Raw genomic sequence first — 14,885 nt, 5'->3', positions numbered from 1 at the left:
ATATAACTCTATATAACTCTATATAACTCTATATAACTCTATATAACTCTATATAACTCTATATAACTCTATATAACTCTATATAACTCTATATAACTCTATATAACTCTATATAACTCTATATAACTCTATATAACTCTATATAACTCTATATAACTCTATATAACTCTATATAACTCTATATAACTCTATATAACCATGCATACTACCACATTCAATCAATAAAAATCCCACTAAAACCAGGAACCACCGCGTACCTGTAGAGTGTATCGTGTGAAACAAAACAAAAAAAAAACACAAAACAAAAAACACACCACCAAGTAGAGTAAAAGAATAGAAGTCCTTAACCTACCTATGTAACTAAATTATCTTATGCCCTAGCCTACCTATATAATAAATTAATTTTTAATCTCACCTACCTACGTTTCATTAACTTAACTCAAGACTGATGAAGAAAGAGAAAAAGGAGTAAAACAGAACATAAAATACTACCACACAAACAAACATGTTGTATGTATGTATGCATGTATGCATGAGCAACCGCTAAAGAACCCACCTAAAATATTAAAAAAAACATAATACAAACATACAAACCACAGGCAAACATATATAGCCGCGCGACTCTATATAACTCTATATAATAAAATAAATAAATAAAAAATTAAAATAAATGAGATCAGGCAGACCGCTTCAAGCCTCAAGCGAGGCAGAATGCCTGATCTGATTTTCATGCTTTTTCAGCTCCTTTTTATACTCGTTTCAACCATACATTCTCATCATTTCAATCATTCACATCAGTAAACAACTTATTTAATGTATGTATTACACTATTATACAGTCCTAACAACAATGCTAACCGTACTAAATTGACGTCATCCAACGAACGCCTTCGAAACTTTCTGATTGGCTGGTTGAATCTGCTATATTGCTTTTTATACAAACATATACATAATCTTATTATTATTTGTATACATGGATTCTAGTTATATGAATTTATTTAAAAACAACAGTAATCAGTGCTGCATATGTTTGCAGGCAGTTCAAAGTTTTTGGGGAGAATTCAAAATAGTTTGATACCACACCTTGCTTAACATCCAATTTCAAGCCGAGCCGAGCCAAGCTGAGCCAAATGCGTAAATTTATAAGCGCTTTTATATTAAAATTTGGCTCGCTTTATATACGAATATCCCCAATATCGAAATCAAAGAAATAACGCGAGCAAGTTTAAAAAATATTTTATTCTAAATTAAATTAGAATAGAATATAGTATACACAAGTTTTATTTTTAAGTCTTATTATTATTTGTATACATGGATTCTAGTCCTTTATATATATTATATATATATAATATATATATATATATATTTTTAACGACATTTATATATATATATATATATATATATATATATATATATATGTAATCAGTGCTATATATGTACGCCCGCAGTTCAAATTTTTGGGGAGAATTCCAAATAGTTTGAGACCTCACCTTGCTTACCATCCAATTTTAAGCCGAGCCAAGCCAAGCTAAGCCTTAGGCGTATATTTATAAGCGCTTTTATATTAAAATTTGGCTCGCTTTATATATGAATATCCCAATATAACAAATTCTCCATCCTATTTTCAACATTTTTTTGATGCTTTTTAATCAGTCAGGTCACAATCATTATCATCGATATCGCGATGAAATCAAATTGAAATTTTTTTAAAAATTGTTATTAAAAGTAACTAGTATATAGTAAAAAGTTTAAATTTTTCTGAGTGAATTCAAAATAATTACCATAACACAACTGTACAATTTGAATGTGTAAATACAACATTATAAATGTATTATAACTACGTATATATATATATATATATATATATATATATATATATATATATATATATATAAATATATATATATTTATTTATTTATTTATTTATTTATATCTATTTCTTTATTTAGTTCTGCCTGCGTATGATATTTGGTCAAATTTATTTGATAGGAATTGAATATAACCTTTATACCGGCTGATTAACTACCATGCAGTAAAATAACTACTGCTAACATGACGTCATTTCCACCAACGATTTCGCAACGAATTTCCCATTCTATTTAAATAAATTTTATTTGATGTTTTTTAATTAGTCAGGTCACAATCATCATCATCATCGATATCGCAATGAAGTCAAATTTTGAATTTTTAAAATTTTTTTGAAAAAAGTATCTTTATTCATTTTATGATACTACTTTGTTCAATGAGATACTGTTTGATACACAAAAATAGAATAAATGCTACGGCCTTCGCTCACTTTTAACGGTCGAACAAGGAGCTGACTTTCGGAGGGGAGTTGGAGGGTGATTTCTTTTATCGTTCGAGTCATAAGTTACGATAGTATATTTACTAATTACGGAATATTGCTTTTATTCAGAAAGTATCTTTATTCATTTTATGATACTACTTTGTTCAATGAGATACTGTTTGATACACAAAAATAGAATAAATGCTACGGCCTTCGCTCACTTTTAACGGTCGAACAAGGAGCTGACTTTCGGAGGGGAGTTGGAGGGTGATTTCTTTTATCGTTCGAGTCATAAGTTACGATAGTATATTTACTAATTACGGAATATTGCTTTTATTCAGAAAGTATCTTTATTCATTTTATGATACTACTTTGTTCAATGAGATACTGTTTGATACACAAAAATAGAATAAATGCTACGGCCTTCGCTCATTTTTAACGGTCGAACAAGGAGCTGACTTTCGGAGGGGAGTTGGAGGGTGATTTCTTTTATCGTTCGAGTCATAAGTTACGATAGTATATTTACTAATTACGGAATATTGCTTTTATTCAGAATGTTAAAATTTTAATATTTTAAAAATTGTTATTTAATGTGGTAATTAATTACTTTTATTTGGTATAAATTTAAAAAATAAAATCGACATTACCGAAAATAATTAAGAGTTGAAAAAATTGAGATTCTTTGCATATCCCTGCTTCAACCCATAAGAAAGTGCTGCATATTGGTAAAGAGGCCTCTCCTTGATCTAAACTAGTTACAACTGTATCTCGTAGGATCGTCCAGAATCGGCAAAAGTTTTTTCATTCTACGTAGATGAAAGTAAGAAATTTTAGAAGCACTATTAATCTGAAAAGAAAGAGACATAGTAGAATCAAAGATAAAGCCTAGGCTACGAAACTTGTGAGAAATATCGAGAGTTTTAGATTCAGGTAAGATAATAGGAGGAATAGTAATAGAGTATTTAGATTTATTAAAACAAATTAATTCAAATTTAGAAGGATTAAGTTTAAGACATATAGAGTCATAGACCAAGCGATATTTGAAGAAAAACATAGAGATAAATTATGAAGAACATTATTGAGATTAGAAGGAGGAAAAGAAGTATAAATATAAAAATCATCAGCGTATGGTTGACAAGTGAAAAAAAATAATACGAGGTAGTTCAGAAGTATAGAGTATATATTGAGGTAGCCCGAATGTAAGAGTAGAGGAGTTAGAAGAAGAATTATTGAAAACAACAGAAGAAAAACGATTACAGAGATAAGAAGAAAACCAAGATAGACAAGAATCAGTAATATTAAAAGAATCATCTAGCAGTCTCAAGAGAAGAGTATGATCAACTGTATCAAAGGCAGAGAAGAATAAGATTTCTGGTCCTTTTCTCTGGAACTCTCTACCTACTTCTCTGACTACTTCTCCATCACTTGCGAAGTTCAGAGCGGATCTCAAGACCCATCTGTTTTCAAAATTCATTGAGGAACGCTGTTGAACATCGCGGAAATAGCGCTTTATAAGCTAATTGATTGATTGATTGATTGAAGATTACTATTGTCACTGGAGAAAAGGATATTGTTATGTATTTTGAGTAAAGAAGTTTAAGTTCTGTGATTAAGATGACAAAAATTTTATTTTAAACTTTGTTTGCCACTTAGCTAGCAACACACAAAAACTGTACGAAGCCAAAACGAAATTGGCGTAAAAACCTTTTAAGTACCTATTGAATTATTTTTAAAAATTTGTTGAGCTATCTAACTAAGTTGAAACGTGCACCTTGCACACAAATTTTTTTAATTATTTTCATTTTATAAAATTTTAATTTGTTTTACTAATTTTCGTTACGGATGAGTTTTTTTGAAATCGAGCAGGCGAGTTTTTATTTTATTTATATCGTTTTTAAACTTTTTCGTTTTAAAAAATTGAAGCGATTAAAAATTTAATTAAATTTATTTAATTCTTTAGTTTAGTTAGAAGTTAGACTGTTAGAGTTTATTTATTTTAAAATTTAATATTTAATTAATTTTAAATTAAAATAAAAATTGAGTAAATTAGAAATAAATAAAATTATTAATTGAAAATTGTTATTTTATATGAAATATTCATATTTCCTTTTTATATTTATTCAGTAATCAAGTTTAAAATCTAAAAAACTGTTACATTCAGTATTATAAATTTAATATTTTAGTTCTGGGATCTATCTGAATATCATGGTCATCAGTTTTCTAAACAAACTGGTGTCAAAATCAAATCATGCTCTAATTAAGCTTAAAACAAAAGTCTAAAAAATAAAAAAATTTGTATCATTTAAATTATTTGTTTTATTTGAAACCAAAATTCAGATGAACCACTAGCTAACCAATCTAACTAGAACCAGCACTACTAACAAAACACTCACCTAACTTAGTAAGTTTAGTTTAAGTAGGACGAGACGCAAGACAAGAGGGACGTGAAAGAAGTCCCAACAAGCCAAATCACAAAATACAGAGACCCCATTCGGTTCATTCAATGTTAGACCCAGACTACTTCATCAGTCTCAACCTCTCTACTGACAGCTCTTCAAATTATTCATTCACAAACAGCAGCAGCAGCACAAGAGGCAGCAGAAGGAACATTCGAAGTGTCTCGACCAACCCCACGAGACGAAACAACGGCTCCAACTTATTTTCATCGCCGCCATCATCGTCCACAGTAGCCGCAGCAACCTCCACAACAAAATCTTCAATGAATCGATCGTTTTTCACTAATTCCGGTTACATGTACGGACCCCCGATATGCGCCAGTGGGACGGGATCGGTAGCTTCACTCTCGCCATTTCACGTCGCTGGCAAACCCGGCGTGAATAATGTCGTGGCGGTCGGTACAAAAACAAAAAGTCTTAGTCTCCTAATTGATAGATCGGGTGATTACAACTACAACACAAAACGGATGGGGATGGGTGGGGTAGGGGGTCTTTCGGGGGGGTCCAGTAGTAGAGACCAATCATTGGATCGACAGACAAACTACTCAGACAAGAAGAGGGAGTATTACGTAATGGGCAGTAGATGGGACAGAGCATCGGCCGATAGGGATTATACATGCCCCCCTAATTTAGGGTCCGGCGGGGCGGCCAGGTCTCTGGAGAGGGAAAACCAGATGAGGACTCATTCGTTTGATGGCGTGGGAAGTTTCTTGAGAGGGGCCAACGAGGGGGAGGATGGGGACGTTGAGACCCCCTCCCCGACGACGTTCTATCCAAATAATGAATCGTCGCTTTCGTGTAGGGATGGATTTGTTCTGGATCTACAGGCACAGGTTAATGTTTAGTTAGGCCTCTTTTTTCAATTTCAAAATCATTCATTCTTACTTGTCAACCGTTCGATCAATCAATCAATCAATTAATCAATCAATCAATCGATCAATCATTCAATCAGTCAGTCAGTCAATCAACCAACCAACCAATCAACCAATCAATCAATCAATCAATCAGCTAGTAAACCAATCAACAATCGCAACCAATCAGATCGCAGATTTGAACAAAGAGTGTGCCATCTTGCAACAGGAGCTGGACCTGGCCAAGGATAAATTAAATTCGACCATGAACAGCATCAAGTCCTTTTGGAGTCCGGAGTTAAAGAAGGAGAGGACGATGCGGAAAGAGGAGAACCTCAAATACGTCACCCTCAATGAGCAGTTGAAGGCTGTCGAGATTGAGAACAGGGTTGGTTGGTTGGTCAGTTGGTTGATTGGTTGGTTGGTTGATTGGTTGGTTGGTTGATTGGTTGGTTGGTCAGTTGGTTGGTTGATTGGTTGGTTGGTTGATTGGTTGGTTGGTTGATTGGTTGGTCAGTTGGTTGGTTGGTGATTGGTTGGTCAGTTGGTTGATTGGTTGGTTGGTTGATTGGTTGGTTGGTTGATTGGTTGGTCAGTTGATTGATTGGTTGGTTTGCCAGTTGGTTGATTGTTTGGTTTTTTGATTGATTGATTGAAATAGTTATTGGATGAATGAATAAATAAATGATTGATTGGTTGATTGATTGATTGATTGACTCTTTAAAAAGCTATTATCTTTTTTATCTTTCTTATCCACTTCTTTTAAATTTCTCTCTCATCACCAACATCATCAACGTCATCAGCAACACCTAACAAGCCTGATGAAACTCGAGCAAGAGAACCGACAATTAAGAGAATCATCATCATCAGCAGCAGCAGCCTCAGTAGCAGCTGCCGCGACCTCAACATCCATTCCGCCGACATCATCGTCATCCACTGGAACTGGGGTGGGGGTGGGCTTAGGGGGGGACTTCACGGGACTTCCAGCACCATCCTCCCAACTACAGCCACAGCAGCAGCAGTCGCTATCGTCGTCACCGCCACCGTCGACGACGTCCTCTCCCTTAGAGATGTTGAGGAAGGAGAGAGATAAGTACTTGAGGGAGAGTAAGTTGCTAAGAAAGACCTTGCAGGAAATGGAGATGAGAATTGAGACGCAGCAGAAGACGATGGCGACGAGGTGGTGGTGGTGGTGATAATGATGGTGGTGATGATTATGATGATGGTGATAATGACGGTGATGATGATGATACAGCTGTTGATGATGATGATGTCATTGATGATGTTGATAATGATAATGATACTGTTGTTGATGATGGTGATGATGATGATGATGTTTTTAATTTGTATATTATTTTAAAAATTGTCTTGAAAAATGTTTAAAGTCTCTTTGATCACATCAGGGACTCAACTATACAGAAGCTTATGGATCTGTTGCAACAACAACAACATCAACAACAACAACAACATCAACAACAACAACAACATCAACAACAACAACAACAACAACATCAACAACAACAACAACAACAACAAACTTGTTAGTTTGCTAACGTGTTATCATTTTATCCTCACCACCACCACTATCATCTTCATAATCATCATCATCACTACCACCACCATCATCATCGTCATCATCACCACCATCGTCACCATAATCATCACCATCATCGTCATCGTCCTCATCATCGTCACCATCATCACCATCATCAGCGTCAAACGTGAGTCAGGACAGCTCCACAAGCAGCAGAGAGGTTCTCAATAGATTTCTTTCAAAAGATTCTAAATAATAACAAAATTTCTCTACAATTTTTTCATTTGTAACTGAGAAGAGTTTCAATTTTTATAGCGCTGCATAAATCAGAACTTCCTGGGTACACATTAAATACGTCTAATACTGCAAACATGCGTAATGGTATTTTTCGTATTGCTACCAGCAAATGTGAACGAATCATGTTACATGTTATACAGGCAGAGATTTCCATCGCGTTTGAAGCCGGTCATTGCGATATAGAAGACGAGCACTTTACTTCTTACTTCCGTATTCGTAAAGAATCATCACACACGCACACACACACACACACACACGTGAGTCTGCCCATCGCGCATTGCATCATTAGATAGGCGGGGTTTCGTTTGCATTCAAACCCGGTAACTGCGCAACAGCAGGCCCAGGCAGGCGCCTCTAACCATTTGGCCACCTGTGCGTGACCCACCCACTCACTCCGAACGTGATAATAGGAGACGCTGCAGAGAGAGTTGCAGCAGAAGGGGAGTGAGATTGGTAGGATGCTTGAAGAGGCAGGTCGGAACGAGTTGATGATTCAGCAGCTGAGGTCACAAGAGAAACTGCTGAAAGAAAAGGTCTGTCTGTTTGTCTCGGTCTGTTTGTCTGTCTGTCTGTATCGGTCTGTCTGTCTGTTTGTCTCGGTCTGTCTGTCTGTCTGTCTCGGTCTGTCTGTCTGTTTGTCTCGGTCTGTCTGTCTGTTTGTCTCGGTCTGTCTGTCTCGGTCTGTCTGTCTCAGTCTGTTTGTCTGTCTGTTTGTCTCGGTCTGTCTGTCTGTCTGTCTGCGAGTGGGTGAATAATTGAGTTAAATTAGTGAATACATGAGTGAAAAGATAGATGACCAGATGAGAGAATGAACCCGTTAAGCATGTGGCCGTACAATCGTCTTCATCATTCAACCAGCACCTAAAAAAAAATTAAAAACCAGCCACCAAATCAACAACAACCAACCAACCAACCAATCAAAACAGTTAGAAACGTCTAGACAGGACTTGAAACGCAGCGAGACAGAGCAGGGTGGTCTGAGGACTCGTCTAGACATCCTTCAGAAACATTTCGAAGACCACGACAAACATGTGAACATGCTAAGAGAGCAAGTTACTTCCAAGGAACAACAGTGCAAGATGCTGTCTGGAGACGTTGGTGGTGGTGATGATGATGGTGATGATGATGATGAGGAAAATTTAGGTTATTGGTTTTTAACTTGCCAATTGAATCTCTATATGAAGTTATTCGTCATCAACTTTTAAATTTTTACGTTCCATCCATCCATTCGTTCGTTCGTTCGTTCGTTCGTTTGTTTACTTATTCATTCATTCATTCATTCATTCATTCAATCATTCATTCGTTCATTCATTCATTCGTTCATTCATTCGTTCATTCTTTCGTTCATTCATTCGTTCATTCACCTGTTCATTCATCCATTCTTCAGTCCATCTATTCATTCATTCATCTGTTCATCTCTCCATCCACTAACGCATGCAGGTCGAGATGCTGAGAAGGAAGGTGGAGGAGAAGGATGAGCTAATAAGCGCGAAGAGCAAACAGCTGATCACCGTCCAATCAGAGAAGGCACAGCTGACCAATCAGCTGTCTGATCTCAAGGACAAACTTGATGACCTCGGGGTCAAGTTCAACGCCCAACTACGAAAGGTCAAAATATTTTTTAGAAGGGGATTTTATTAAATAATAAAAAATGGTCTTAATATTATTAATTTATTATTGTTATTATTGTTTTTATTATGATGACAATTTTAATTTTAATTATTATTATAATTAGATCGATTCATTAGAAGAGATCACGAAGGAGAAAGAGATGCTTATAAACTCGACTCGGCTGCAACTCGACTCGGTGAAAGTTGATCGGAGTTCGACCGACAGTGCCCTGGTTCGACTACAAGATGTTCTTAAAGAGAAGGAGAGGCAGATTGATAAGTTGGTTGTTGTTGCTGCTGATGCTGATGCTAGTTATTTCATTAGTACATTTCATTTCGGTGGTCATCGTCATTATAAACGTCATCATCATCATCATAATTTCCATCATCATCGTCATCATCACCACATCTTCCACCTTTTCGCAAGATTGAAAGAACAGAGGGAGAAGTTAGAACGGGAAATGGAAGATATGATGAGGCAGGCGAGTGAGAGGTCGAGTGAAGTCAAGTTGAAGGTCACACAGTTGCAAAGTGACGTCATCAGCAAGCAGGTTTGTCATTGGTTAAGAGTATTGCTGGTTACTTTTCTCCTTAATTTATTCATTCTGTCATACGCTCTGTCATTTCTGCACTCACTCTTTCATTCGTCCTTTCTCATTCATTTATTCATTCATTCATTCATTCATTCATTCATTCACTCACTTATTCATTTACTCACTTATTACAGGAAATGGAACTGGAGTTGAGGAACGAAGTTGGGAGGTTGAAATCTGAAATTTCAACGAAGGATGCCCTCATCAGCAGTTTGGAGGTCAAGGTCAGCGAGAACGAAGGGCTTGCTAAAGATTTGCAGAGGAAGTTTAATAAGGTTGGTCGGTTAGTTGGTTGGTCAGTAGGTTGGCTGGTTGGTTGGTCGGTTGGCTGGTTGGTCCAACCAGCCAATCAACTAACCACCAACCATCTAAATATTCAACCAACCATTCAACAACTAACAATCATACAACAAACCATCCAACCAACCGACAACCAACCAACCAACCATCCAACAACTAACAATCATCCAAAAACCAACCATTCATCCAACCATCTAACCAACCAACCGACAACCAACCATCCAACCAACCAACCAACCAACCAAAAAATTAACCTTCCAACCAACCGACCAACCAACTAACCATCCATCCATCCGCCAACCGACAACCAACCAACCATCCAACCAACCAACCATCCAACAACCAACCATCCAACCAACCATCCATCCATCCATCCATCCAACCGACCAACAGGCGTCTGAGGACCTCGCAAAAAGTCAATCGAGCATCGAGTCAACCGCCCAGCAACACCTCATCGAGGTCGACGAATGTAAACAGGAAGTGAGAAGGTTAAAAGTGGAACTAAGTGAAAAGCGGGATGAGCTGATGGAAAAGAAAGCCAAAATTTCGAAACTGGAACAAGATCTGGCCGGTATTTCCACTAAAGGACCGAGACGAGATGATAATGGTGATGACGAAGTTGATGACGTCACAGTTTTTAAGGTTGATTGATTGACTGATTGATTGATCGATTGATTGATTGTTCTCTTTATATTCTAAACGTTCTTTATTGTTCATTCTCTAAATTTACATTCATTCATTCATTCATTCATTCATTCATTCATTCACTCATTCACTCACTCATTCATTTTCATGCATTTATTCAGTCCATCCTGACAGAGAAAGACAGCAGGATAGAAGAACTGGAAAGTGCGATGAGAGAGAGTATCAAGATAACTGCCCAGAGAGAGATAGTGATGGCCGAGCAGCAGATGAAGCTGGAGCACACCGAAAGATTGGTTGGTTGGTTGATGGATGGATGGATGGATGAATGGATGGATGGATGGATGGATGAATGGATGGATGAATGGATGGATGGATGGATGGATGAATGAATGAATGAATGGATGAATGAATGGATGGATGAATGGATGGATGACCTTACTATATTCTTAAATGGAGTTTTTACATCCAAGATATCTCAAATACGTTATATCCCAAGTAGTTTGTATCTCAAATATCCCAAATATTTTATATCTTGAAATATTTCAAAAGATTCATATCCCAAATAGTTTATATCTCGAATATCCCAAATAGTTTAAATCCCAAATTTTTTATATCCCAAATATCCCAAATGTTTAATATCTTGAATATCCCAACCATTTCATACCCAAATATCCCAAATGTTTTATATTCTGTATACCCCAACCGTTTTATATCCAAAAAATTTTGTACCGTAAGCATCCCAAATTTCTTCCACACCCCAAATGAAGATGGAGTCGTTACAAGAAGAGCTGGAGAGGGCGAGAGGTCAGTACGAGGGATGTCGCGAGCAGCTGTCCAGGTGTGAGGCCCTTCTGAAGGAGAAGGAGGCACTGCTGACTGAGCACCTTAGCGACTCCAAGAAACAACTCTCTGAGGTCTACGAGATGAAGTGAGAAGGAAGACGATGATGATGATGATGATGTGGTGACGATGATGATGATGATGATGATGATATGATGGTGATGATGATCTGATGATGATGATGATGATGATGATGATTATGTGGTGATGATGATGATGATGATGATATGATGATGATGGTTGCAATATGATGATGGTGATGGTGTGATGATGATAGAATCATCTCGGCGAACCCAGCAAACAATATCTTAGTCCTAATGTAATGAGACACTGGACCATCTTCCATGCTTCATCACACGTATCTGTCTTTTGAAAATGTAAAACTTAAGGGTAGTAGAAAGGTGTCAAAGTTTATGATATCAAGGTAGAGTCTAAAAGCAGCGTGTGTGAAATCTCGTGATGCCGTAGCTCAATTTCTGTCATGAATTTTTTTAAATTTGTTAAAAATCTTAAAAGAAAGTTGCACCTAGAAAGTTGCGCGCATTTAAAGTTCGCGTCAAAGAATTTTGCTTTGTTTGCTCTTTTTTATTATAATTTTTTCCTAATCGCCAATCAGGCAGGAAGCCATATTGGCCGCCATTAGCGAGAAAGACGCGCACATCGCTCTTCTGGAGATGGCCCCGAACAAAAAGACTGAAAACATCGAAGAGGTGGAACGTCTGACGAGAGAGAAGGGCAAACTGCAACAAGTCCTCAGAGATTTGGTCGGTTGCTGCTGCTGCTGCTACTACTACTACTACTGCTACTACAACTACTGCTACTACTACTACTGCTACTACTACTACTACTGCTACTACTACTACTGCTACTACTTCTACTGCTACTACTACTGCTGCTACCGCTACTACTACTATTGCTGCTACTACTACTGCAGCTACTACTACTACTACTGCTACTACTACTGCTTCTACTACTGCTACTTTTATTATCACCATGTGACAGACGCAGAGTAGGATGAAGTTACTTCAGACGCGAGGCCACTTGAGGTCGTCGTCGGCGTCCAGCCTCTTACACTACGCCACACACAGAGACGTGGTTAGTTGATTGGTTGATTGGTTGAGTGATTGATTGGTTGGTTAATTGATTGATCGGTTGATTGATTGAGTGATTGATTGATTGATTCATTGGTTGAATGGTTGGCTGGTTAGTTGGTTGAAAGATGAATTGGAAGATAAATGTTTGGTTCATTCCGCAAACGAGTATTCATTTTATTCGACAATCAGTCAATCAATCAATCAATCAATCAATCAATCAATCAATCAATCAGTTAATCAATCAATCAACCAACCATCCAACCAACCAATCAATAATCAACCAACAAATCTACCAACCAACCAATCAATAATTAACCAACAAACCAACCAACAAACCAACCAACAAACCAATCAATAATTAACCAACAAACCAACCAACCAATCAATAATCAACCAACAAATCAACCAACCAATCAATAATCAACCAACAAACCAACCAACCAACCAATCAATAATCAACCAACCAACCAACCAACCAATCAAGATAATGCAAAAAGTAGACTTTGGTACATATTTTGTGTACCATAACGAAATGCTTAACGTAAGTACAAGTTTATATATATATATATATTAATATATATAAGGTAGGCGGAGCTTATTTTTCTAATTGAAATTCATGGCCTACTTATTTTTCATAACTTAATGACGATTAATATTCATGATTTGGGGCTTCATCTATTGCTGGTGTTATTGCGCTATTATTATTATTATTATTATTATTATTATTATTATTATTATTATTATTATTGTAAATATTATTTCCTGAGCTTTATCTAGTATCTTTTGTTTTGTATTTTCTAGTTTCATTTTTATAAGCAAAAGGGTTTTATTATCGTTAGCGATGATCATAATATAATTTAATTACGATGATCATAATATAATTTAATTACGATGATCATAATATAATTTAAGTATAATTAATTTTATTGCTGTTTTAATTATGGTGATGGTGGTTATGGTTTTAGAATCACTGTTTCAAGTAATTAAGCTGTTTGTCTTCGTTCATTCAATTTCTCATTTAGTTACGTATTCATTCATTCGTTCATTCATTCATTTATTCATACAGTCGTTCGTTCATTCATTTATTCATCCATTAATTCATTTCTTGTTCATTCATTCGTTCGTTTATTCATTCATTCGTCCCTTGTTCATTCATTCATTTATTCATTCAATTATTTATTCATTCATTCATTCATTCGTTCGTTGATTCACATATTCAATTACCTTTCTATGCACCGCTTATAACAATCTTCATCACGATTTTATTTCTTTGCTGACAACAATAACATCTGCTTTATTATGGCTCACTCACTTTTATTATTATTAATAATATTATTATCATTTAATAATATTATTTATTATTATTATTTATTATTATTATTATTTATTATTATTTATTATTTATTTTTCAGTTGTTCCACTACTGCAATGATTTCAATAGCTTGTATGGTGATTGTGATAGATCTATGATGATGATGATGATGATGATGATGATGATGATGATGATGATGATAATGATAATGATAATGGTGATGATGAAGGTGACGATAATCATCATCATCGTCTTCGTTGTCGTCTTCATCATCATTTTTTGCTTCGTCACGCTTTCGGTTATTATGATGATGATGGTTTTATTATTATTACTATTATTATTGTTATTATTATTATAATTATTATTGTTGTTGTTGTTGTTGGCAGGACGATGACGACGCTGGTTCGACGTAGAAGATGGGACGAAAGGAGGGAAGAAAAAAAGATGGATGGACGAACCAACAAAAAACGAATGGATGAATGAATGGATGAATGAATGGCTGGATGGATGGTTGGATGAATGATTAAATGAATGAATAAATCGAACAAAAAACAAATGTATAAATGAATGAATGAATGAATGAACGAATGAAGGAAGGAAGGAGGGATTGGATGAATGAATAAACGAATAACTGAATGGATGGATGAACGAGTGAATGAGTGAATCAAATAGAAAAGCAATATGAGTAAATATATATCACAATGAGATTAAATCACGTTTGTATATATACATAATGATGGAACAAACAAACACATGCATACATACATACAAACATACAAACATACTACAAACATACATACATACATACATACTACAAACATACATACAAACGCACATACAAACAGAAATACAGACAAAAATTCACAAAACACATACATGCACACATACAAACATACATACAATCACATGCTTCCAAAACCTTTCACAAAAATAAAAAAAGGCTTTTTTGTTGTATTTTAAATATTGTTTTATGTATGTATGTATGTATGTATGTATGTATGTATGTGTATGTATGTATGTATGTGTATGTATGTATGTATGTATGTATGTATGTGTATGTATGTGTA

General features: G+C 35.7%; 1 protein-coding gene across 1 annotated transcript; it reads left to right on the top strand.

Annotated features, from left to right (window-relative positions):
• The first annotated feature begins 4,082 nt into the window (after nt 1–4,082).
• HELRODRAFT_194847 (hypothetical protein) lies at nt 4,083–14,882 on the top strand. Its single transcript, XM_009012327.1, has 17 exons — nt 4,083–4,152; nt 4,624–5,575; nt 5,784–5,981; nt 6,397–6,773; nt 6,997–7,082; nt 7,307–7,347; nt 7,835–7,957; nt 8,351–8,518; nt 8,865–9,032; nt 9,160–9,314; nt 9,462–9,585; nt 9,762–9,851; nt 10,372–10,545; nt 10,734–10,820; nt 11,340–11,500; nt 12,029–12,176; nt 14,205–14,882. The coding sequence occupies exons 2-17, from the start codon at nt 4,790–4,792 to the stop codon at nt 14,229–14,231; spliced, it is 2,913 nt and encodes a 970-aa protein (XP_009010575.1). The 5' UTR covers nt 4,083–4,152; nt 4,624–4,789; the 3' UTR covers nt 14,232–14,882.
• The last annotated feature ends 3 nt before the right edge of the window (nt 14,883–14,885 follow it).

This window comes from Helobdella robusta (assembly GCF_000326865.2).
Source record: "Helobdella robusta unplaced genomic scaffold HELROscaffold_104, whole genome shotgun sequence".
NCBI lineage: Eukaryota > Metazoa > Annelida > Clitellata > Rhynchobdellida > Glossiphoniidae > Helobdella > Helobdella robusta.
The sequence above is the reverse complement of the archived record's forward strand: the minus strand, read 5'-3'. Positions and strand labels throughout refer to the sequence as shown.

What these genes read in the sequence shown, in the direction of transcription:
- HELRODRAFT_194847 (XM_009012327.1), top strand. Translation starts at nt 4,790, where the DNA reads ATGTTAGACCCAGACTACTTCATCAGTCTCAACCTCTCTACTGACAGC. An exon ending in GCTCCACAAGCAGCAGAGAG is followed by an intron (nt 7,348 to 7,834) that starts GTTCTCAATAGA and finishes ACGTGATAATAG; the next exon opens with GAGACGCTGCAGAGAGAGTT. An exon ending in TCAGCAGTTTGGAGGTCAAG is followed by an intron (nt 9,852 to 10,371) that starts GTCAGCGAGAAC and finishes TCAACCGCCCAG; the next exon opens with CAACACCTCATCGAGGTCGA.